At 42.7% G+C, this 26,858-nt stretch overlaps 1 protein-coding gene across 1 annotated transcript in view; it reads right to left on the reverse strand.

Moving 5' to 3' along the window:
• The window catches only part of PCOLCE2 (procollagen C-endopeptidase enhancer 2), an 81,562-nt gene extending 55,369 nt beyond the window's left edge, over positions 1-26,193 (reverse strand). The window contains exons 1-2 of the mRNA XM_043874546.1: positions 25,822-26,193; positions 24,710-24,818 (exon numbers count right to left, since the gene is read on the reverse strand). Coding sequence (XP_043730481.1) covers positions 24,710-24,818; positions 25,822-25,904 — 192 coding nt within the window. The 5' untranslated portion in view covers positions 25,905-26,193. The remainder of the gene's footprint in view (positions 1-24,709; positions 24,819-25,821) is intronic.
• Between the last annotated feature and the right edge of the window lie 665 nt (positions 26,194-26,858).

Consider the following 26,858-nt stretch of genomic DNA (forward strand, 5'->3'; position numbering starts at 1 on the left):
CTTTAGGTCTGTTTTGAAAAAGTCTAAAATTAAATTCATTTACTATCTTATAATTAATAGTATTTTCACATAAACAAGATGGGTGATTACAAACTGTGCCAATGATAAAAACAAGGTTCCACTGTATAGCACAGGGAACTATATTCAGTATCCTATGATTAAGCCACAATGGAAAAGAATGTAAAAAATAATGTACATATACACACGCACACACACACACACACACACACATGTGACTTACTTTGCTATATAGCAAAAATTAACACATTGTAAATCAATTACACTTTCACAAAAAAAGTGTGCCAATACATTTTATAATAGTCCCAGAGGCAGTTTTATTTTTTATTCTTGTTTCTAAAAGTTAGAAAATACTAAAAATCATAGGATGTCAAGAAAGGCAATGAGTGTTTCCTGGCTCTGTCAGAAAGTTCTGGTGAGTCAAATCAAATCAGGATCCAGAATAACAGAGCGACTTCTCATTATAAATGACAGCATTCTGTAAAATGTCAGATTGATGGGTTTATCACACTCAAGGCCTAGAAAGCTGACTGTTTCAATTTGGGCAGGAGCAGTGAATGGGTTCCTGATTCTATCTACGATAACATTTAGCTCTAGAAAGTGTTTTTTCATGTTCTGCTGCAGCATCTGGGTATGGTTAGAAAATATATCTATTATTAAGTTATTGATTTATTTCTCTGAAAAGTGAAGAAAAACATCCAGTGTTGGGAATATGCCAAATTCTCAGCAACCAAACCCTATGTACCTCAATTCAATCTCAAAGGTTCTAATTCCTAATTTTTAATGCAAAATACTGACATTATGGCTCTGAATAATAGGTTTACTCTAGGCAAGAGATAAGATTTATTGCCGTCATACACCAGAGCAAGTCATTTGAAGTAAAAGAAATGTCTTTATCAACATTATCAGTGAAGCAAAGCTATTTTTTTAAATTCTATATGCCACTTCATTTCAAAAACTTGCATGAACACATTTATCTTCAGCTGCCAGACACCTAAGCATATCCTTTACTGCAGCCAGTCCCTTGAACTGCAAACTTTAAAGACGGGGGCTCACTGATGTCATGTGATCATGTTTGTATTTTCCTTATTTTCCTAAAGGACTGATTCAATAGGAAGCCAACTGTTAACTGCCACCTGTTCTCTTTCCAAGTTAAGCAGTATTTGGAAGGACATTTTGGTGTGGGATCTGATGTACACTCCAGCTCAACATGTTGAAACACCACCCCTGATCACCCCGGCAAATCTGCTCCATCCCACCTTCCCTGCCACATTTGGTCTCATCCTTCCGGTATGCTCAGACCAGTAACTTTTGAAGCCATCCTTAGCTCCCCCCTGTCTCTTCCACCCCACATTCTGTCTATCAACAATTCTTATTGGCTCTACTTTAAAGTATATCCAGAAACTAACCAGCTCTCACCTACTCCTCTGGGGCTCCCAGGCTGGTCCAAGCCATCATTACTTCTTGCCTAAATTATAGAAAGAGCCGCCTAGCTAACCTCCCTTCTTCCATCCCTGCCACACCCCCCATGCTCTGTTCTTAACACAGCATCCAGGCATCTATTACAAACACCCGTCATGTTGTGGCCCTGCTCGCCCAGAGCTCGGCACTGGCTCTGGATGGTTAGTTTCAGCTTGGCTGGCCTGTAGCACCCAGTGATTCAATCTCACACAATTAGATTCTAACTGAATCTAATTAATTAGATTCGATTAATCTAGGTGTTGCTGTGAAGGTATTTCACAGATGTGTTCACATCTACAATCACCTCGTTTTATTTTTTTTTAATTAATCTACTTATTTATTTATCTGACTGTGTTGGGTCTTAGTTGTGGCATGCTGGATCTTTCCATGCAGCTAATAGATTCTCTAGTTGCGGCACTCAGGTTCTGTAGTGGCGGCATGAGGGCTGAGTTGCCCTGCAGCAAGTGAGATCCTAATTCTCGGTCCAGGGATTGAACTTGAGTCCCCTGCAAGGTGGACTCTTTACCACTGAAGTTCCTACAATCACCTCACTTAAAATAAAGATTATCTTGATAATGTGGATGGGCCTCATCCAATCAGCTGAAGAGCCTTAAGAGCAAAACTGAGGTTTTCCTGAGGTAGAGAGAACTCTGCTTCAGGACTGCAACATCTTCGACCCCGACTGACAAATGCTAGCTTGCTGACCTGCATTACAAATTTCAGATTGGCCAGCCTCCACAATCGCATAAGTGGATTCCTTGAAACAAATCTCTTTACATATGTACTTCTGTGGCACAGTGGTAAAGAACCCGCCTGCCAATGCAGGAGACGTGAGACTCGGGTTTGATCCCTGGAGGAGGAAGATCCCCTGAAGGAGGAAATGGCAACCCACTTCAGTATTCTTGACTGGAAAATTCCATGGACAGGGAGCCTGGCAGGCTACAGTCCATAACATTGCAGAGTTGAACACGACTGAGCGATTGAGCACACACAAGCATGTATTGGTATATGTGTGTATGTATACGTGTGTATATATTTATATGTACATATGTACATATGAGGGGTTTCCCTGGTAGTTCAGCTGGTAAAGAATCCGCCTGCAATGCAGGAAATCCCAATTCAATTCCTGAGTTGGGAAGGTCCCCTGGAGAAGGGATAGGCTACCCACTCCAGTGTTCTCGAGCTTCCCTGGTGGCTCAGATGCTAAAACTTCCGCCTGCAATACGGGAGACCTGAATTTGATCCCTAGGTTGGGAAGATCTCCTGGAAGAGGGCATGGCAACCGACTCCAGTATTCTTGCCTGGAGAATCCCCATGGACAAAGGAGCCCGGCCGGCTATGGTCCATGGGGTTGCATGTACGACTGAACTACTAAGCGCAACACAGCACGTGTATATATGGATGTATATATGTATGCGTGCGTGCTAAGTCACTTCAGTCATGTCCAACTCTTTGTGACCCTATGGACTGTAGCCCACCAGGCTCCTCTGTCCAGGGAATTTTCCTGGCAAGAGAATACTGGAGTGGGTTGCCATTTCCTTCTCCAGAGGATCTTTCCAACCCAAGGATAGAACCCTCATCTCCTGTGTCTCCTGCATTGCAGATTCCTTACCCACTGAGCCAACTGGGAAGCCCATATATACATATAGATGTTGCATATTTATATGCACATATGCATATGTTTGTACGTGTGTATATGTTTATCTAGCTCCTACTGGTCCTGTTTCCCTGGAGACCACTGACACAGGTTCCCCATGTCCAATATCTTCCATTGGCCCCTCTGGGTCCATTCTCTTCCCATCTCCACCCTACTCCCCTTCCTGGGTGGTTGACCTGGATCCGTGTATCAACCATTGTCTTCAGGGTGCTGGAGCCATGGGTAGCCCCAACAAGAAACTGAAAATAGGAAGAGTGAGATCGGGATGTTAACTTCCCTGGTTCTTTCTCTGAGGTCATCGTAGGTTGACTCCTGTGTTCTAGTAATATCTCCCTCCTCCAGGCTTCCCTAACCTTTTTAAACATCTTCTTTGTAAACAACACCCACCCCTGCCCCCCATCATCATCTTTTGAATGTGCTGTTTTCTATGGAGACTCTGATTGATAAGACTACCTTGCTCACACTGGTCTCCAGGCCTTATATGATCTCCTGGTGGCTCAGATGGTAAAGAATCCACCTGTAAGGTGGGAGACCTGGGTTGGGAAGATCCCCTGGAGAAGGGAAGGGTTATCCACGACAGTATTCTTGCCTGGAGAATTCCATGAACAGAGAAGCCGGGCAGGCTACAGTCCATGGGGTCACAAAGAGTCAGACATGACTGAACAACTTTCACACTTCACTTCCCTGTCTGACCTCAGCATCTGTTCCCCTTCCCTTGGTTCATACCACAGGCCTCTTCGCTGCTCCCAGCACATGCCAGGCATGCAAAGCTCCTCAAGGGCAAGAAGCTCTGTCTGCCAGGCTCCTTGATGTATCCCTGGTGACCAAACAGTGCCTGGAACACAATTGTTGTTGTTGTTTAGTCGCTCAGTTGTGTATGACTCTTTGCGACCCCAAGGACTGTAGCCTGCCAGGCTCCTCTGCCCATGGAATTTTCCAGGCAAGAGTGTTGGAGTGGGTTGCCATTTCCTTCTCCAGGAGATCTTTCTGATCCAGGGATCCAACCGGCATCTCCTGCATTGGCAGGTGGATTCTTTATCACTGAGTCACCAGAGAAGCCCACCTGGAACACAGTGCTCAGTAAATATTTTTTGCATAAATCAAATAAAATCATTTCATCAGTTTCCATACCAGCATTGTTCCCTGTTGTGTCCCTAACAGATGCTGCATCTTGTGTCTTTATCATAGCTCACAAAATAACACCAAGTGGAAAGAAAAATCTTGTCTCTTGTTGCCTGGATTTGTGACAGAAACCACCATGTCTGTTCCCCTCATAAAGGTCCCCAGGATCACTAAATACATATCTTAGGGAACTGTGAAATCACTATTCAGCCAGAAAGAAGTACCATCATCAACAAGATGACAATTTATACTGTTAATTCATCCTCACAAGACGTGAAGAATTCCCCTCAAATGACTTTTTTTCCCCAAAAGATGTAGGGCGTAAATGGAATGAAATATGTAAACTTAAATATAACACTTAAGATGTTGTGACTGGATGTTATAAACACTCATTCACCAAACAATTCTACAAATGTTAAAATGATACTATAATCTAATCTATTTCAGTCAGCTCTATATCACTCACACTTTTGTAGGGTTGGCTGGCTTGAAAAGTCAGTAACATTTTTCCCAAAGTGAACTAGCTAGTAGAATACACTCTTAATTTACATTAGCTGTTCATCGATTTCTCAAAACAGATAGTAAGTACAACTATTTACAGATTCCAACCCCAAATGGTTGTATATGTAAAGCTGCAGCTTTGAAAGTCAACACGAATAGTGCAGCATTGTACTGTTGCCTATACAAAATGAATACATACATGAGGACACGTATACTAACGCTGTGCGGTGGAATAGAAGGCACGGAAGAGCTTCACTCCGTGATGCATCTAAGACTGTTCACCCATCCCGGCAAGGAAAGTAAACATTCAAAAACCAACACTCAATCCACAGGGTGTGTTGTTCTGCTCACGTCACTGATATGCAAACCGACAGGCAGTCAGCTGGTACAATCACACAGTGACTTACAATGCACAAACCCCGGGGGAAGTGCAAACAGCATACATGTGTAACACAGCCAGACACACGGGAGGACGGAGGAAGGGAACATTTCTTCCAGCAGCAGCATTCTGCAGATGATGAACATCTCCAGATTGTCTCCTTTCCCAGAGATCTTTGGCAATAAATAGATACTCTTCTGCAGGGATCTGTAGCTTCCATGCCATTCTGCCTAAAATCAGGTTTGGTCATTGAATCTGTTCACTCATTCATTCACTCATTTATACATTCATTCTTTCACTCAGTTACTACTGCATGTGTCAAGCACCATGTTAACTACTAGGAGAACAGAAAACTAAAACAAGGGTCTCGTCCTCAAGAGCTTTGCAGTTTAATACAGAAGACAGATTAGTAAACAGATGATCAGTGATCAGGGCTGTAATACAGATATTCCCCGGATGCTATGGGGTCACAGAGGAAGTAGATTCCAGTCTTCACTGTGGTATAGAGAGACAGCGAGGAATGTTAACTGGGAACTCCCTTCTGACTTAATAATTCTATGATTCATTTCTCTAACAAGAAATACAGTTTCATTATTTTCAGATATATAAATAGCTAAGATTTGTCTCTATAAATTGTCTCTACACCACTGTAATCCCTAAATACAATGATGCAAGTAATGAAACAATATATGTATTGCTAAGATTTATATGGATAAATATATATAAGACTTATGGAGAATAATAAAGCAAGTTCATTAAAACTGTAACTCACAATTATAATAGTAAAAACAAGTATATAGACAACTCTTAGGGTAGCTGCCTGGATTCTGATAAACCTCTTGCTCTAAAAAATTTTTTTCTGCTACATATATGCATCCCCCAAACAATACATGCTTAGTTGTAATCCCTAAATACAATGGTGCAGGTTCATATTAACTTGATGACTGTGCCAGAATCCCTCCTAAAATCTCAGTTGTTTTGGAGTATCCCAAAGGGATATCTACACAGGCCTACAAAGCAGTCTGGCTCCCTAGTGATAGTATTCACAGGTCTTTCTTCTCTTACTGCTGGAAAATAAGTGTGTGTGCTCAGTCAACAAGTGTGTCCGACTCTGCAATCCCATGAACTATATGGCCCGCCAGGCTCCTCTGTCTGTGGGATTTTCCAGGCAAGAATACTGGAGTGGGTTTCTATTTCCTTCTCCAGGAAAACAAACTGATGGCTTCTGAAAAAGCCAAGAATTACATGATCCAGCAATTCCACTCCTAGGGGTATGCCCAAAGGGATTAAAAGTAGGGACTCAAACACGCACTTGTACATCCATCTTTGCTGCAGCATTATTCAAAATTGCCAAAAGATGGAAATAACCCAAGTGTCCCTTCACAGATGGATGGATAAACAGAACATTCCTGGTGACTGATGTGCCATCCAAGTCCCCTGAACATGCCAATAAATAGGAAGCCTCTATCTACTTCAAGGGTGCTATTTCCTGATGCTCCTAAGATTCTGCTCCCCCCCAAAAGGTTGCAGAAACTTGTGAGCTGGGATGATAAGAACACCTGCCTCCCAACTCTGCATCCCACTGTGTCACCTGGGACCCAAGGCAACACTACTCACAAGAACTGACCCTTAAGCTCCACCCTCCCCCCCTATATTCTAAAGCAGCTTTCTAAAGTAAATACCAAACAACTTAAACATAAATAGACAAAGAAGCAAACCAAATCCACTATTCTCTCCACAGGAGCTAACCTTAATTTGTGAGTAAGGCCTTTGCACTCATAATCATCTGGAAGATATTTCATATTCACAAAGGACAAGAAACCTCAGAAATTGCTGAATGCCATATACCAAGTCATCTGCATTCAGAGCAGTGATGACCTCACCATTTCTTCAGGGACCATCAGTGGGGAGATGCTTTGCATCATTCAGGTTTCAGTTCAAAGGTCACATCATCAGTGTCAATCTCTATTACATCATCTTCTTTTACTGTCTTCATGGTACCCATCCCCATCCTACAATCAATTATCTATTTTATTGTCTCTCTTTCCCCCCAGAAAGTAAACACCATCAATGCAAGAACCTTCAGTACTGTATCTTCAGAATATAAAACATGGCTTGACACATACTAAGCATTCAGTAAATATTTTCTGAATGAATAATATCTTTGTTTTAGTATTTACTACATGCTAACAGTATTTTAGTATTTACCACTCTTCTTAACACTATACATGCAATAGCTAACTTAATGTTCAAAGTGATCCTATGAGGTAGGGAGTGTTAGTAGCCATAGTTTATAGATAAGGAAACTGGGGCATGGAGGAAACTAACAAATTCCAAACTAAACCTCATATAGCTAGTAACTGTTACAACCCCAAAATCTGATGACTTGAAACAACAAGGTACTCATTTCTTTTTTGAAAAATTGTATTTATTATTATTTTATAGTAGGTCCTTGTTGGTTATCTATTTTAAATATAGCAGTGTGTTGTTATTGTTTAGTTGCTAAGTCATGTCTGACTCTTTGCAACCACATGGACTGTAGACCTCCAGGCTCCTCTGTCCATGGGATTTCCCAGGCAAGAATACTGGCGTGGGTGTCTATTTCCTCCTCCAGAAATTCTTCCAAATCCAGGGATCAAACCAGCATCTCCTGCATTGGCAGGCGGATTCTTTCATATACTCTTATTTCTTATGTTTTGTGAATTCACTGGTCTCAGCTGAGTGGTTCTCGCTTGAATTATCTCATGCAATTACTATCAGTTCTCCGCTAGGGATTAAGTCATCTGAAGGCTTACCTGGGCTGGTCCTCCAAGAAGGCCTTTTCACTCACATGTCTGACACCCTAGCTCAGAATACTGGAACAGCTGGGGGTTGTCTGAGCATATTTCTCTCTCTGTCCATGAAGCCTCGCTACAGGGCTAGCTTGGGCTTCCTCACAGCATGGTCGTCCTTACATGGCAGCTAGCTTCCCCCAGCGTTCATGTTTTAAGGGACTAAGACTTTAAGATTTCTTATGCCCTAACTCCAGAAGTCATGTAGTATCACTTTGCCTCACTCTATTTTTCCATCAGGTCAGTCAAGATTCAATGTTTGGAGGGACTAGGAAAAGGTGTGAATACCAGAAGATGAGGTTTTTTAAAGGACATCATTGGAGATTCACCACCACAACAGTAGAGCTGGTGTTTGAACCCAGGCAGTCTGGCTCTAGAAACTATACTCATGGAAGTGCCTCTATTAGGAATAATGAATAAATTCATTAGTTAATTTGTAATAATGGGGATTATTCTGATGGTTTGAGGCTCCAAAAGTGAATTAAAATCTCCATCTCTAAAGACAGAAAATTATTTCTAATTTTTAGCTGGCAATTACTTCTCTGCCTCTAACATCTTAGTTTTAAAAGTTAAAGGGCATTTTCATATGGAAGACAGTATGGAGATTCCTTTAAAAACTAGGAATAAAACCACCATATGACCCAGAAATCCCACTTCCAGGCATATACCCTGAGGAAACCAAAATTGAAAAAGACACGTGACCCCACTGTTCATTGCAGCACTATTTACAATAGCTAGAACATGGAAGCAACCTAGATGTCCATTGACAGATGGATAAAGAAGTTGCGGTACACATAACCAATGGAATATTACTCAGCCATAAAAGGAACACATTTGAGTCAGTTCTAATGAGGTGGAAGACCCTAGAGCCTACTATACAGAGTGAAGTAAATCAGAAAGAGAAAGATAAATATCGTATACTAACACATATATATGGAATCTAGAAAGATGGTACTGATGAATTTATTTGCAGGGCAGCAATGGAGAAACAGACATAGAAAACAGACTTCTGGACATTGGGGAGAGGGGCGGAGAGAACGTGATGTATGGAAAAAGTAACACGGAAACTTACATTACCATATGTATAGATAGCCAATGGGAACTTGCTGTATGTCTCAGGGAATTCAAACAGCAGCTCTGTATCAACCTAGAGGCATGGGATGGGGAAAGAGATGGGGGAGGAGGTTCTAGAGGAAGGGGATATATGTATACCTATGACTGATTCATGCTGAGGTTTGACAGAGAACAACAAAATTCTGTAAAGCAATTATCCATTAATTTTAAAAAAAGTTAAAGGGCATTCTCAGGTGGTGTGGGATGGGGGTGGTTGGTTGAGGGCCCATGGCCTGAGGAGAATCAGGGAAGGTTTGGAAGCACTTCTGTTGACAAAGTCTTATGAAAGACCATATTTTAAGTGAAGAAAGGACACAGTGAGTAGGAATGGGTATTTCCAGTGGGAGCTAGCCATGCCCCAAAGGGATTACCATCCAGTTTGAAATGCACTGGCTTGCAGACAAGTTCTACACAAACACCACACTTTTATGCCTTATTACAACCCTGGAAGAGAGGTTGAAAAAAAAAAAAAACATTTATTGAGTACTTTCTTGCATCAAGCACTGTGCCAAGGGCCTTTCGTCTACTTCCTCCTTCAATCCTCACACTACCCTTATGAGGCAGGTCTGGCGATGATAACCAACTTTGGAAAGTTCTGGAAACTGCATCACATTCCTAGCAAATGGCTGAATGATATTTCAGTATGACTTGCCAACGCCCTTTCTTCTCGTTACTGGATAATGCCATACTCACAAAGTTCCACCAAGAACCCTGTCACAATGTGCTACCATGATTCATTTCCCGGACATCTCCCAGACTACTGACTCTTCCTTATTATCCCAAGCTGTTCTGGGACGTGGTTTTCCAATCATTACAGTCTCTGTGCCCAACCCAGCACCTGATCTCTGGTAGGTACCTTAAACTGTCATGAAGTATGATTTCTTCACAGAAGATCAGTCATAGCCCAGGCTTTTAGGAAGTCTGGGTCAGACCTCCATCAGACCCCCACTGAGACAGGCCTTCAGACCTTTTGCTGCAGCGCCTGTACCTGGAAAAACATCTCTTCCATCAACAAAATACAAAGAAATTTTAAGGGACTGAAAAGAGTCCTGCACATGCGCAGTTGGGGCAAATTCTGGACAACAAGATACAAAGAGACCAAATACCCAACTGCCACTTCTGAAGAGCCAGGGGCAAAACGGGGTACTGCGCATGACCCCTGCACTCAGCACCACCTCAGGGGTGGGCCAACCACCTCAGCCACCTCTCTGACCCAACCCCAGGACACACCCCTACCCTCACCCTCTATGAAGAACCAGCTCAACCCTCCTCAGGGAATGAGCAAGGGAACGTGTTACTTGTTTTCACTCCCCTCTGCTGCTGCAGAGGCCCCAGTGAAGCCTTGCCTGAATTTCTTGTCTGGCCTCTTATCAGTCTCCATTGATTAAGAAAGGCCAAGAACCCCAGTCAGTAACAATATCAACTCCTTTCTGGGAGCAGTAAACAGCAATCCAATCTCCATTGGCTTCCCTGTGTTTCTTCTCAGCCTGGTCCACGGAATAGCCCGTCTGTGACCAAAAGGCCTCCCCCTCCCTCCACACTTTGGCAAACACTATTTTTTTTATGTGTCACGCTTAGCAGTGTGTTGGAGAGGTGGTAAGAGAGAGGTGACACTTAGGGGAGGGACTTGTCCTGCTTTAACTGCAACTCCCCACATTTCTATGGGTGTCCCATTTATTTTCAGAAATTTATACTGGTTTTCCCGGAGAAGGCAATGGCACCCCACTCCAGTACTCTTGCCTGGAAAATCCCATGGATGGAGGAGCCTGGTAGGCTGCAGTCCATGGGGTCGCTAACAGTCAGACACGACTGAGCGACTCACTTTCAGTTTTCACTTTCATGCACTGGAGAAGGAAATGGCAACCCACTCCAGTGTTCTTGCCTGGAGAATCCCAGGGATGGGGGAGCCTAGTGGGCTGCCATCTATGGGGTCGCACAGAGTCAGACATGACTGAAGCGACTTAGCAGCAGCAGCAGCGTACTGGTTTTCCAGAGACCTGCCACATTAACTCTTATGATCTAAGAAATAATGTGACTGAAGAAAACACTTCTATTCTCCCAAGTTCCTAGAGTAAGAAATTCAAGAGTACCCCCAAAGTGCCATTGCCACTGTTGATAAAGCTGCTAATTTATAAGGGGTGGGTGCATAAGTTCAAGGGCTTCCCTGGTGGCTCAGTCAGTAAAGAATCTGCCTGCAATGCAGGAGACTCAGGTTCCATCCCTGGGTGGGGAAGATCCCCTGGAGGAGGACATGGCAACCCACTCCAGGAGAAATACCACTCCATGGCAACCCATCCCAGTTGCAAGGAATCCACAAAATTTTTGGAACAATTCAAATTTGCCTATAATTCCATATCATAAATTGAACTCTGAGAAAGGGAACTCTGGGAAAGTAACTCCACCAGTCTTTTTAATAATAAAATATTTAAAATCACTTCTGGGCATTTTACCTCTGTTAAATGCTTTTTCATTAGACAGCTTTTTAATAGACAGTTTTAGATTGCTGTATTTGTGCTCTATTATAGCGATATTTCAGAAAAAAGACTTTTTGTCGTTAATATATTATTAAAGAGAATCTTTTTCAGAAAAATTACCTAAAGAGGAGTTCATTTTCATGGTCTCTCATTTCCTTCTCTATTCATTAAGCCATCTAAGGCATCTGCCCTCACCAAGCACTAAAAATACAGGCAGTACAAATAAGCACATTAAAAAAACATCATGTTGTTAATCAACAAAAGCATATTTGATTTCCATGTGAGAAAGCAAAGAAAAACAAAACCAAAAAAGCAACAGAAGCCCTTAAAAGCAAACAGGGAAATAAACAAATTTAGAAAAATTGGACTGGGGCCCCAGTGGGAAAACGTCATCTACTTGGCTTATTTGTTTAGGATCTATATTCCTCCCTCCTTCTAAGAAGGATGGAAGGCAGCAAGGAAAACGTTTTAATTTTTCCAGTGTTTTATCAACTGAAACCTCACTGGAACAATTTAAGGGTCACAAGGGGGCTTCCCCAATGGATCACTGGGTAAAGAATTCGTCTGCAATGCAGGAGATGCAGGTTCAATCCCTGGATTGGGAAGATCCCCTGGAGAAGGGCATGGCAACCACTCCAGTATTCTTGCCTGGGAAATCCTATGGACAGAGGAGCCTGGCAGGTTAGAGTCCAAGACACGACTTCGTCGGACACGACTGAGCAACTGAGCACACACACACACACACACACACACATACACACACACTTAACCGTTGTAAGAATCACAAAGTTTCTGAATGACACTCTCCTAATTAAGAAACAAGCAACCAGAAGCTATGGCGCTCTTTTCTTGCTCATATAATCAAATTTGGGTATGAGACATTGCTGTTAACTGTACTCATCTTTACTAAGGAATTAGACATAAATATTAAGTCAAGCACTGGGTTAAATTACTACTCAGGCAGCTGAAATAATGAAGCCTAGCCCAACCAATGTATATGTACATTAAGACAAACCCCACAGTTAAGACTGGAATTTAAATCTCTATTTAACTCTAAATCCTACATGTAGTTTAAAGCCAGGAAATATGTGTTGAAGGCCAAAATTCCATTCCCCTATCTGTGCTGCTGTGGTTATACCAGGCAAATAATAATTACAGTAATTTTAGAACTCCTTGCTATAGCCTTCGGTATAATTAAGGGACTTAAATATTGAGTTCCTGTCTAAATTCCCTACTTGTTTTCTCAAATTATATACCTATTGCTAATCTTAATAAATAATCACTATATGTATTAATTTCTATGAAATTCCATGTCCCACCCCTGCTTTATTTTCATGAAGCCATATGAAGGTTATGAGGATGTACATCCCAATCATGTTTTCAGTCTATCATTTCTTTAAACTAAATGTGAATGCCATTTAAATTTAATCAGGCTTTTGGAGGATGTATTCCATATGATGACTTTAACACACATTAGTAACAAAATCTCCCCATGGTACAGGAATGCCTATACATCATTGTTTATTAGGCATACTTCGAAATATCAAGGCATGTGTTGTGAAACAGCCCTGTGCTGTCAAACAAAGGGCATATAACAGTTTCTCAAGTCTCAGAGCAGCACAGAGGTAAAATGAGTCATAGCATCTTTTACTCTTTGCATGAGGTAAGAACTATTTTCATTTAAATCATCTAAAATCTTAAATAATTTTTAAAATCTCATAAGCCTTATTCCACATTATCAATACTTAAAACTATACTTACAGTGAGCAGCACAATTATTTACACAACAGAATTGCTATTGATTTTCTATTTTTAAGGTGTTTATTTTTAAAAAATTTTATCCATTTATTTAGTTTTGGCTGCACTGGGTCTTTGTTGCTGCACGAAGGCTTTCTCTAGTTGCAGCAAGCAGTGCCTACTCCTTGTGGTGACTTCTCTTGTTGTGAAGCACCGGTTCTAGGGCTCATGGGCTTTGGTCGTTGCAGCTCACAGGCTCTAGGGCTCGGGCTCCATTGTTGTGGTGCATGCATGTGGGATCTTCCTGGATCAAAGATTGAACTGGTGTCCCCTGCACTGGCAAGTAGACCAGTGGACCATCAGGGAAGTCCTTGATTTTCTTATCTAACTACTCCCTGTTGTTGTTTAGTCGCTAAGTCGTGTTTGACTCTTTGGCAATTCCATGGACTGCAGCCCACCAGGCTCCTCTGTCCATGGGATTTCCCAGGCAAGAATAGTGGAGTGGGTTGCCATTTCCTTCTCCAGATCTTCCCAACCCAGGGATTGAACCCGGGTCTCCTGCATTGGCAGGTGGATTCTTTACCACTGAGCCACCAGGGAACCCTAACTACTCCCTACCAGATTATAAATTCCCTAAGGATAGAAACTGCTGCTGCCGCTGCTAAGTCGCTTCAGTCGTGTCCGACTCTGTGCGACCCCATAGATGGAAGCCCACCAGGCTCCCTCGTCCCTGGGATTCTCCAGGCAAGAACACTGGAGTGGGTTGCCATTTCCTTCTCCAAAGGATAGAAACTAGGTCTTCCTTTTTTACTCCCAGGACCCCACCCAATGCTCAGTACATAGTAGATGCTCAACAAGCATTGAATGAATGTTTGTTTATTTGTTACAGAAGGGCATAAGAGTGCATTTATATTGCCAAGCCAGAAATGTGCCAGTCTTTTCATGCCATTTTCAGGGATATTGGTAAAGATACAAATGCTTTAGACCTCAGTTTCACTATTTGTGAAATGGACATGTATCCACTGACATCATGGAATAGGATGCAGATGAAATAACTACATGTTATTATTTTAGATCTGTGACATACATAATAACTAGTATATTTAATTCCAGTTGAACAGAAGAAAAAAGGTAGCTATCAAAGTGACAGTACATGTATTACTTGGGGAACCTGAAGATCTACATATGACAATTGATGCCTTTTTCTTCTGTGTTAATTAGCCAAACAAGGAAAACTTTGCCACACACTTTCAGCTTAAATGGGACTGACTCTATTCATCGCTGTAATTCTCCTCCTATTTCTGGCATAGGTCTGTGACTTTCTAATCGGCCCACATTACTAAAGGAACCTCCAGTACCAAATTTTAAACTGCTCAAATGTTAGCTGGTTTTTTTCCCAAGCCAGATTTCTGCCAAAAATAATAACTGAAACCTTCAATAATCTGCTCTCTAATTTCAGTGCCTTTAAAAAAACTTGGAAATAAAGAAGAGATATAAATCATAAATAAATACCTTGCAATTTCAATGATGATTTACAACAATAGGACCACATACATGAATTATCTCATTTTAAAAACTGTGTTGTTAATGATGCCCACTTTTAAATGTAAGGACAGAATATTTTCACTGACATCTGCATACCAACTGCTATTTCTTTAGATAATAACAGCAATTCAGATGGAATATTTAGTTTTAACGTCAGGAACCAATTTAAAATAACAATTTCTACATACCTAGTAGAGGAGAGTTCCCAGAAGGTTCTAGGCTTCAAGTTTCCTCTAATTTGCATAGTTGCTATAAACAAAGGTTCAGCTGGTTCCACTTAGCTGGCCATACCAAATGCAGCCCAAGTCAAACTCTGAATAGAATTGCTTTCGCAAGGTATTATTTTGCTACCTACGTATGGTCTTCTTATTTTAAAAAACTGTTTCACATCATCACTATGAATTTCTAGTTCTACTATGAGATTGAAAAATGAACAAGTTATGGATGAGACTATCAAGGTTCAGAAGAGTTGGTGATGTGCCAAGTTAGCAACAAATTTATAAGGAAACCACTAATAGAATGGTGATCTTTGTGCCCCTGGAATCAAGAAGTCACGGCGCCTGTTGGGCTTTACGTCCCTTCCCACTCAGAGCCTGGGAAACACGTCATCCCAGGCTGCCCAGCCCGCCATGCTCACATCTCCCACGTATTCATCTGTGTGTCTCCAGCACCTAGAACCATGCTTGCGGGTCTCTTCGTAAATGTGCCTTGCCAATGTTACCAGTAAGCCATATCCCCCTGGCTGTGCTCTTGTTGACAATGGTCCACTCTCCCTGACTTTTGGAGAGGGGCAATCTCCGGCAGGACTGTCTCCAGCACAGTCCTGCCCCTCTGGGCATGTGCCCAGCACAAGGACCACTGTAATAGAGAGGTCCAGGTGGTGATATGTCAATAAGTGGAGATACACTTCATGTTGCCAGGCTTGATACAGGTGCAGTTACTATTAATACTTCTTATCCTTCAATCACTTTGGTTTTTTTTTTTTTTTTCCTTCAATCACTTTGGATGACTTCTGCCTCAACCCAATCATGTCCTTCCAAGCCTGTTCAGAAGACCAGCCACCATATCCTAAAAATTAGAGATCCTTCAGCTGTCAAATCATACTTAACTCCTGACACCCCTATGTATGCAGGCTTAGTATTTTATGCAGACACTCCTTAGGTCACAGTAGTGAACTCATAAAGGAAACTAAGAAACCCTTAACCCCATCACTGATAACAAAATATTTTAAAATTTCTTAATCCTCAAATTCTCTGATTTGAACTCTTTTTTTAGAATACACTCAGCAAAATTGATTTGAATATTTTTTAGAACACACTCAGCAAAATTAATTAGTAAAACCTAATACTAACTCATCTCACATGCTAATAAAAGTGATGCTTAAAATTCTCAAAGCCAGGCTTCAGCAATACGTGAACCATGAACTTCCAGACGTTCAAGATGGTTTTAGAAAAGGCAGAGGAACCAGAGATCAAATTGCCAACATCCATTGGATCATCGAAAAAGCAAGAGAGTTCCAGAAAAACATTTAGTTCTGCTTTATTGACTATGCCAAAGCCTTTGACTGTGTGGATCACAATAAACTGTGGAAAATTCTGAAAGAGATGGGAATACCAGACCACCTGACCTACCTCTTGAGAAACCTATATGCAGGTCAGGAAGCAACAGTTAGAACTGGACATGGAACAACAGACTGGTTCCAAATAGGAAAAGGAGTACGTCACGGCTGTATATCGTCACCCTGCTTATTTAACTTATATGCGGAGTACATCATGAGAAACGCTGAACTGGATGAAGCACAAGCTGGAATCAAGATTGCCAGGAGAAATATCAATAACCTCAGATATGCAGATGACACCACCCTTATGGCAGAAAATGAAGAGGAACTAAAGAGCCTCTTAATGAAAGTGAAAGAAGAGACTGAAAAAGTTGGCTTAAAGCTCAACATTCAGAAAACTAAGATCATGTCATCCAGTCCCATCATTTCATGGCAAATAGATGGGGAAACAGGGGAAACAGTGACTGACTTTATTTTTCTGGGCTCCAAAATCACTGCAGATGGTGACTGCAGCCATGAAATTAAAAGACACTTACTCCTTCGAAGGAAAGTTATGACCAACTTAGACAGCATACTGAAAAGCAGAGACATTACTTTGTCAACAAAGGTCTGTCTAGTCAAGGCTATGGTTTTTCCAGTGGTCATGTATGGATGTGAGAGTTGGACTATAAAGAAAGCTGAGCGCCGAAGAATTGATGCTTTTGAACTGTGGTGTTGGAGAAGACTCTTGAGAGTCCCTTGGACAGCCAGGAGATCCAACCAGTCCATCCTTAAGGAGATCAGTCCTGGGTGTTCATTGGAAGGACTGATGTTGAAGCTGCAACTCCAATATTTTGGCCACCTGATGTGAAGAGCTGACTCATTTGAAAAGACCCTGATGCTGGGAAAGATTGAGGGCAGGAGGAGAAGGGGACGACAGAGGATGAGATGGTTGGATGGCATCACCGACTCAATGGACATGGGTTTGGGTGGACTCTGGGAGTTGCTGATGGACAGGGAGGCCTGGCGTGCTGCGATTCACGGGGTCGCAAAGAGTCGGACACGACTGAGCAACTGAACTGAATGAATACTAACTTCACTCCATATGACAGGCTCTAGGTTCATCCACACCAATACAACTGACTCAATTTCTTTCCTTTTTAAGTCTGAGTAATACTCCAGTGTGCGTGTGTATATATATATACACGCACACACTACATCTTCTTTATCCATTCATCAACGGACATCTAGGTTGCTTCCATGTCCTGGATATTGTAAATAGTGCTGCAAAGAACATTCGAGCACATGTGTCTTTTTGAGTTACGAGGGTCATACTGCATATATGAAATCTAGAAAAACCGTACTGATGAACCTATCTGCAGGGATGGAATGCAGACGCAGACTTAGAGAACAGACATGTGGACACAGCAAGGGAGGGAAAGGGTGGGAAAAATTGAGAGAGTAGCATTGACATATATATACTATCATGTGTAAAACAGGTATCTAGCAGGAAGCTGCTGTGTAGAACAGGGAGCATAGCTCGGTGCTCTGTGATGACCTAGAAGGGTGGGAAGTTGGTGCCAGGGGGTTGGAAGGGAGGTCTAAGAGGGTGGAGATATAGCTAATTTACTTGCTATACAGCAGAAATGAACGCAATGTTGTAAAGGAACTACATTCCAATTAAAAAAAAAACAAAAAACAAAAAAACACCTTGAACATTTTCTACAACAGCACTGTCCAAAAGAACTTTTTGTGATGATGGATATATTCATATTAAATATTGTCTAATATGGTGATTGCCATCTACATGTGGCCACTGAGCATTTGAAATATGACTGAGGAACTGGATTTTTTAAAAGTTTTATTTGGCCATGCCAGGTCTTAGTTGTGGCATGCAGGATCTTTAGTTGTGGCATCTGGGACCTAGTTCCCTGACCAGGTATCAAACCTGGATCCCCTGCATTGGGAGTGCAGAGTCTTAGCCACTGGACCACCAGAGAAGCTCCACGGAACTGGATTAAAAATTTTTAACTTAAATTTAATTAAGTTTAAATTTAAATAGCCAATGTTGATTGCTCATTTAGACAGTGCAGCTGTCCACAGAATAGCAATGAATTCTTTTAAGTACTATAATTTAAGGACAAATCTAAATTTCCACTCTGCAAAGTGAACTTCCAAATCAGAAAGTCCAATACAAATGGCTAGAAAGTTTGCTTGTGACCACTAGCTAGCCTTCACCTTTCTCAAAGTATACAGACATTAACATCAGACTTTCCCCAATCCCCCCACTGATAAGACACAGCTTAATGACAAGGAATTTGATGGTGAAAGCCACCTTGCTGGGACACATCTCCAGTCTAGAAGAATGGACTGGGAGGCAGATGAGGGGTGAGAGGCGGGATATTTCTAGCTATGGGAACTTGAGTTTGAGGGCTACTCTGAGACTCTTCCATCTTGAGGGTCTCTATGATATTGAATCACTAGTGGGAACTCCTCAGTTTACTGACTGCAGGAGCTGGAAGGTAGACTGGATCCACTGGCTTTCAGAAAGCCTTTAATAGACTGCCTTGACTGGGGCTATACAACACAGCCCTGTCTGGAGCAGGTGACAAGGAAGGGTCCAGAGACAGCCTGGAGCATTGGGCCTCTTGGCTGGTACTGCTCCACCCCTGCTGCATTCAGAACCTTTAAGACAACTGCTTTAGGCAGAAGGCTCCATATGTCTTCATCTCCTTGGTAACTACTCCTGTCCATTCTACCACCTCTCTCCTGGAGACTGCAGAGCTTCCTAATTGGTCTCCTGGCTTCTACTCTTAGCTCCCTACAACTCATCTTCCACACAGCAGCCAGAATCATCTTTTCAAATCAAATCATCTCAGGACTTCCCTGACAGTCCAGGGGTTAAGATTTTGCCTTCCACTTCAGGTGTGTGAGTTCAATCCCTGGTTAGGGAGCTGAGATCCCACATGCCTGGAGGATAAAAGACCAAAACACAAAACAGAAATGATATTATAACAAATTCAATAAAGACTTTAAAAATGGCCCACATCAAAGAAAAATATCTTTAAAAAAAAATCAGATCATCTCAGTCCTTTGCTTAAGATTCTCCGGTAGCTTCCTACTCAAAAAATTCAACCTCTTCACCATGGCCTGCAAGGCCCTGCTTACCTTTTTTACTTCTTTTCTAATCATCCCCTTTGCTCATTCTGTTCCCACCCACACTGATCTCCTGGCTGTTCTTCAGACAAGTCAAGCTTCTTTGAATCTCAGGGCCTTTGTATGGATGCTTGCTGGTCCCTCTGCTTAAAATGCTCTTCCCCAGACCGTCACATGGCTGGCTCCTTATCACTCAGGCCTCAGTTCAAATGTCACCTTTGCCTTTTCTGATCACCTCATTCATTGCTCCTGCTATTCCACCACTAGGTTATGTCTGTTTAGTTGTTTCACAGATTTCTTGAGGAATATTAACATATTATAAAACTGACCCATTTTAAGTGCACTTTCAGTGAAAATACCAAGTTGCACAACCACCACCATAGGTCAATTTTAGACTATTTCCACCTTCTTGAGATCCCTCATGACCATTAACTGTTAATCCCATACCTACCTATCCCCTGCCACAGGCAAACACTAATCGATAATACTCTTTGTCTCTACAGATTTGCCTTTTCCGAATATTTCATGTAAGTGAATTATACAATTATTACCTAATACTCCACTCCTCTTTTTATTTTAATTATTATTATCATTTTTTGACTGCACCATGCAGCTTGCAGAATCTTATTTCCCTGACCAGGGGCTGAACCTGCACCCTAGGCAATGGAAGTGTAGCATCCTAGCCACTGAGCCACGAGAAAATTCCCTTATTTTATTTCAAAAATATTTTTTATCTTGGTAAAATATACATAACATAAAATGTATCTGTTTTCGCCATTATTGTAAGTGTACAGGTCAGTAGCATTAAGTACATTCACACCGTGGTGCACCCATCACCAACATCCATCTCCAGAACCTTCTCATCCCTCCCAACTGAACCTCTATATCCATTAAATCCTAACTCCTTTCCTCTACTCCCCAGCCTGAGAAGACTACCATTCTACTTCCTTTCTCTAACTCTGACTGCTCTTGGTGCCCCCATGTTAAAAGAACCATACAATATTTGTTCTTTTGTGACTGGCTTATTTCACTTAGCATAACGTCTTCAAGGTTTATCCATGTTGTAGCATGTGTCAGAATTTCTTTAATATTTAAAGCTGAATAATATTCCTCTGTATACCACATTTTGTTTGTCCATTCATCTGTAGATAGATACCTGGGTTGCTTCTATCTTTTGGCTATTGTGAATAACGTGGCCAAGAACATGCACATATAAATATCTGTTCAAATTCCAGCTTTCACTTCTTTTTGGTATACACCCTGATGTGGAATTTCTGGGTAATACGATAATTCTATGCTTAAGTTCTTGAGAAAGTGTCCCATTGTTTTCCACAGCAGCTGCATAATTTTACATTCCTACCAGCAATGCACAAGGGTTCCAATGTCTCCACTTCTTTGCCAACACTTGCTATTTTCTATTTTTTATAGTAGCCATCCTAATGGGTATGAAGTAGTATCCACTTTATTTTTATAATTCATTCATCACTACTTAATATTTTCTTATTTACTTGTTTGTTTAAACATTAATTGCCTCATCTCTCCAAACTTGGATGCTAGCTAGCTGCATGAGGTCAAGGAGCTTGTTCACCATAACTCCAGTGATATCCAAGACCCAACATACATTTGTTGAATGAATAATAGACCTTAGGGCTACAAGCTTCTACAAACTGTAGCCCAACCACAGTTCTCCTTCTTTTATCAACCCAGGGATACACAGAAGCTAGGGAGCTCCTTTTAGCTACTCTGACACACGAGAGGACCATGAGGAAGAACTATAAAGATTTTTACCAAGGATGCAGTTCTTTTCCTTGTGAAATATGAAGAAAAGAAGATACCGTCAAACTATAACCTTGAGAGCATCCACAGCCTTTGTGAACATTCTGCTGAGGGTACAATTATAACCAGGAGAATGTGCTGGGCTCCTCTGGAAGTTCTTGATGCTACTCACATGCAAACATACAAGTGGCAGCCGCTTGAAATAGAATCAACCAGCTAAGAGTGAAAAATATAAAGCTTTTCACTAGAAAAACAAACTGTGCCATCCTTTCTTGAACATTACCTATGCTTTCTAAAAATATATATTTTTCTAAAAAGGCTGGCATTTGTTACTCAACTTTTGAACATTAGTTCGGGCAGCCTAGGCAAACCACAAATAAATATGTCACAGAGACTGCCTGTCGTCTGCTTGTTTTCCCTTCTTTCCACAGTTGATAGAAGACGTTTATTCAAAAGACGACTTCTGGATTTTAGCAGAGCACACGGATTCCTGACATGAAGCCTTCATTTCAGGGCTTCCTTGCAGCTAGAAGGGGCCATGTAATTAATAACTGGCAAATGTGATGTGACCAGCGAGGTGCATGTAATTCTGCACAATGTCCTTCAAGGGAGGATCTGTGCCCTTCTTCTCTTCCTTTTTGCTGGCTAGACCATGTACCTACCTGATGGCTGGACTTGAGCACACATCTGAGTGGATACTGAGTTACTAATGATTTGAAGCAGCCACACCAATTCTGGACTGGCTATCTCCAGATCCTTTCATGTAAGAGAGAACCAAGCTTCTGGTTTTGTTGTTGCTCTAGTTGCTAAGTTGTGTCCGACTCTTTGCAATTCCATGGACTGTAGCACGCCAGGCTTCTCTGTCCACGGGATTTCCCAGACAAGAATACTGGAGTGGGTTGCCATTCCCTTCTCCAGGGGATCTTCCTCACCCAAGGATCGAACCTGCGTCTCCTGCATTGACAGGCAGATTCTTTACCACTGAGCCACCAGGGAAACCCAAGCTTCTGGTTGAGCCACGGTTACTTTGGATCCCTTTAACTGGGAGCTGACCTAGTCTTAGCTCACATAGAATCTCCCCAACAAGATTATAGGAGAACTGAAGTACAAAAATTTCCTAAAGGTACATGACAACATTGATTGTTCCATCAAAGATAAGCTGCTTTAAGCTGATGCCACGCCCAGCTGAGCCAATATACTAAGCAGGTGGCAGTGATCTGCCACGTTGCCTGCGGGTCAGAAGGAAAGATGAGTCAATACCAGTAACAAAGGGTAACAGTGTTGGCTAATATTTAGTGAGCACTTATTACATCCCAGGCACTCAGCCCAAGAGCTTTATATGTACCATCTCATGTTGTCTTTACAACAATTCTGAGGTTTAAAGAAGATAAATCCATCACACAGCTTATGAGTGAAGAAATGTGAGCCCACTTACCTCACCTTTGCATTGTATCCATATGCAGCATCCATTAATACTTCCCTCCCCCATACATAAGAATGGGGTAGTCAGGGCTCTCTAGAGCACTCTAGTTTGTCAAAGAGAACTTTCACTGGACACCCTCCTCTCTCCCCCCAACACTAACAATGCCCCTAACACCCCAAACCCTGGGCTAACCATGGAGTCTACTTGTCAGGCACAAGATGCCTCTCGGTCCCTAATTTCCTTGGGTCATTTTTAACTCATAGCCATTTACTTACAACTGAAACACAACTATAACGTGAAAACCAAGTTACATGTTTGTTTCAGAGCCTTATTTCACATTTATGCTAATATCAATATTTCGAGGGGCTTCCCTGGTGGCTCAGCAGTAAAGAATCTACCTGTGATGCAAGAGACCCAAGTTTCATAACTTGGTCAGGAAGATCCCCTGGAGGAGGGCATAGCAACCCACTCCAGTATTCTTGCTGGAGAACGCCCATGAACAGAGGAGCCTGGAAGGGCTACAATTGAGTCGGACACAATTGAAGCAGCTGAGCATGAACATTTATACTGCTGCTCTGGGCCTCAGTTTCCTCATCTATAATATGGGAATAATAGTACTTTCTCACAGTGATTTCAGAGATTCAGTAAAATTATGCCTGTTAACTTCTGGCACACAGTAAGTGCTCAACAAGAGGTGTCTACTTTAAAAAGTCATAATTCATGGCTGACGCTGAATGAAGCTTTCCGTGAACTAATGTGTTCAATTATTAAACAAATTCCCTAAAATGAAAAAATACAGAAGATAACAGTCACTACTGTGCTGACTGGAAAGATGACTTAGTCTAATTGACTAAATCCAGACTTATTTTTTTTAAGCTAGCTGTCTCTAAATCTGACTTCTTATCTTGACTTAACTTAATCTATGCTATTACTAACCAGCCTGGGCATTCTGTTAGTTTTTGTTTGATATTTACGCATTTTCCCCCCTGAAAGTGAAAGTAAAAGTTGCTCAGTCCTGTCTGACTTTTTTCAGCCCCATGGCCTTTGGAATTCTTCACGCCAGAATACTGGAGCGGGTAGCCTTTCCTGTCTCCAGGAAATCTTCCCAACCCCGGACCGAACCCTGGTCTCCCACATTGCAGGCAGATTCTTTACCAGCTGAGCCACAAGGGAAGCCCTTTCCCCCACTAAGTTACTATTATTCTCTATTTTTAGGTTGCCTTTAGTGGTGGTTTTTAGAAAATATCCATCCCCCCCAAATGCATTTGTGAGAACAATCATTTAATTTTTTATTTTTTAAATATTTATTTATTTGTCTATGCCAGGTCTTAGCTGCAGCATGCAGGATTTTGTGTTGTGGGATTCTTTTTAGCTGCAGCATGCTAACTTTTAGTTGCAGCATGTGGAACTTCCCCCACCAGGGATCAAACCCTTGCCCTCTGCATTGGAAGCTCAGAGTCTTAGCCACTAGACCACCATGGAAGTCCCTTTAGGGGTGGTTTTAAGTCAGAGACATTAATAGGATTTGTTTTTTCTTTTTCTTTTGCCTAACCGCCCTCCAATGGATATAAAGTAGTCAGAGGTGAGTACTACCTTTGATTTTCTATCCACCACTGGGAGACATTTATGAAATGCAGGAGCAATAAATAGCTCCTAAAAGTCTTTACAAGGGGCCTTTGCCTGAAAATAGCCTTCATTCTGAATCCATGAAATTCAGCTGAGTCCAACTGGGTTTTCAGAAAACACATCTGCTTTAAGAATTTATCCCTCCAAGCATTATCTCGAGCCCTTCCTAATTGTTAACGCAGGACACCACCAGTTCTATTAAAAATCTCCCAAATAGTTGAGGCAAAGCCAACATTTCACTATTTCAGACATTTACCCCCAACCCAAATTCTGTCACCAGAGAAAAAAAGCAGCAGCTCTTCCACTGCTTCCAGTATTCATTTTTGGAGAATTCTCTTTTAAAAACTGCTTACTGTGATTTTCCAGGTACATTTGCTATTGGGAGGGTACACTCCAGGAAAACCTTCGCTGCCAATAAATCCAGACTCTCCGGTAAGAATGCCGCCACATGTGAAAACAGGTCTGGGAAAATAAGAGAGGAAAAGAAATCTGAAACAGAGCCTAACAATTCACTGTCAATTTCAGAAAGATGTAGTTTATTAATAGGGATAAAATGAATACTGACTATTAAGTGTCTGGATCACATAGGGAATTTGAAATACTTATTAGCTCTTAGAATATTTAAATTATAGCCTAATAAAACATTCAGTCCAGCTACAACTATCTCCCCCATAGTAACACCATAATAACAAGATCAATCTACCGATCTATCCATCCATCCATCCACCATCCATATGCAATCAAGCCCTTATCAAGTGATAAGATGTCACTGGAAAATGGTAAATAGAAAATGTAACTGGGGGGAGTGAGAGAGAAAGGGTGAGAGCTAGGCTCTGTGAAGTGCTTGGTTTTAAAGATAGACAAGTAATTAGTTAATGTGGGAAAGTTTTAATTTCCTAGATTAAGAGAGATGCCTAATTCTTCCCGTTTTGGAAAATAGTCGGCCATTGGCAGAGCCTCCCACTGAAAAGGGAGGTTGATGGTGATGGAGGTGGAAAAGGAGATGCCAAAGTTGGCCATAGGACGAGTCCCGCAGCCCAGGTCCTGGAGCCGTCCGGCAGCTCACAGGCTGGTGAAGAGTTAACTTTCCGGGGGCTGCTCCGGGCGCCGGGCAACTCGGGCTTTTCCGTAGGCTTAAGCCTCTGGGCAAAGCCTCTTGGGGAAGAAAACAGAAGTAAACCAAAGTTCACATACTTGGGCCCCAGTGCTTCTTTGCACCCGCATAAAGCTGCGGGCAGAGGAGACCCAGGGCAGGTTAAGCCCCTACCACGTGGTGGCTGGCCAGCTGCAGGGCCGTCCAGCGGGCGAAACTAGGGGCGCAGGAGGGAGTCCCGACGACGGGCGCCGTCCCGTGTCCCGGTGGCGCGTGGGTCCCCCGGCGCCCCAAAGCGGACTGGGTAAAGCAAAGCAGCGGGCGAGGGGAAGGGAGGGAGGAGGGGAAGGGTGCGGATGGGGGTCGCGTTACCTCTCCGAGAGCTGCGGCCGCGAGTGCTGGGCGGCGGCGACCAGCAGCAGGCAGAGCGGGGCCCAGGCGCCCGCGCCCCTCATGGCTGGTGGAGACTCTCGGGGCTCGCCCCACCCCGGCGCGCACACCGGAGCACCGCGCGCTCCGCACCCGCCCGGGCTCCCGCCCCGGCGCGCCCCGCACCCCGGCTTCTCCCGCTCGCTCGCACGCGCCGCCGCGGGGCAGCCCAGGTAGCCGGGTGTGCGCGGCAGGCGGGGCCGGGGCGCTTTTCTAGAGGCGATTATGGTGCCGTCTGCTTCGCCGCTGGATGTCCCCTGAGGAGTTGCTCTGGCAGCCACAGGCCACTGCTGAATATCCCGTTTGTTCTCCAGCGGCGAGAGGGGGCGGCTCCCAGGCCGGAGCCTCCTCCTCTCTTGGGGCGGGCGGGCGGCTCCTCGCTGGCACCCCGAGACCCGCAGTCCTGGTCACATCCCGCCGACAGGGGCGGTGAGGAGAAGGATGAAAGAGAACCCCCTGCCAAGTGGTACCCAAATGGGACTTGCTGCCTTGATCCACAGATGATGGGGGGGTGGGGTGGCCTTGGTTTGCTTTAGGCGGTGTTTTTCTCTAGTTGCTTTTAAATAAAAAGTATTGACGCTTGCTGGTTGCTGGAAAAAGTAGGGTTCCTCCTTCAAACACCCAGCTCCAAGGACAGAAAGGGGAAAATAAAAGAGGGATTCTATCATATTTTAACTCCTACCCTAATTCTCTTACTTTAAGCATACCTACACACACACATACACCCCTCTGTACACACGTACAGTGTCAGTAGAGTCTGTATTTACTGGTGTGTGAGAATAGGGAGATAGTTTCTATTTGGGAGGGGGATTAGGAGTTAGAAACGAGTTTTCAGCCATGCGATTTGTGACTGAATTGTCATTATTGTGCCAAATATAAGACAAAATCCGGATCATCGGTTCTCACTATCCCCTGTTATGTTTTGAAAATAGTATTTCTTTGCTGGCATCGCTCTCTTTTAAAAAGATATTTTCCAACAA

Source organism: Cervus elaphus, chromosome 19, assembly GCF_910594005.1.
Source record: "Cervus elaphus chromosome 19, mCerEla1.1, whole genome shotgun sequence".
NCBI lineage: Eukaryota > Metazoa > Chordata > Mammalia > Artiodactyla > Cervidae > Cervus > Cervus elaphus.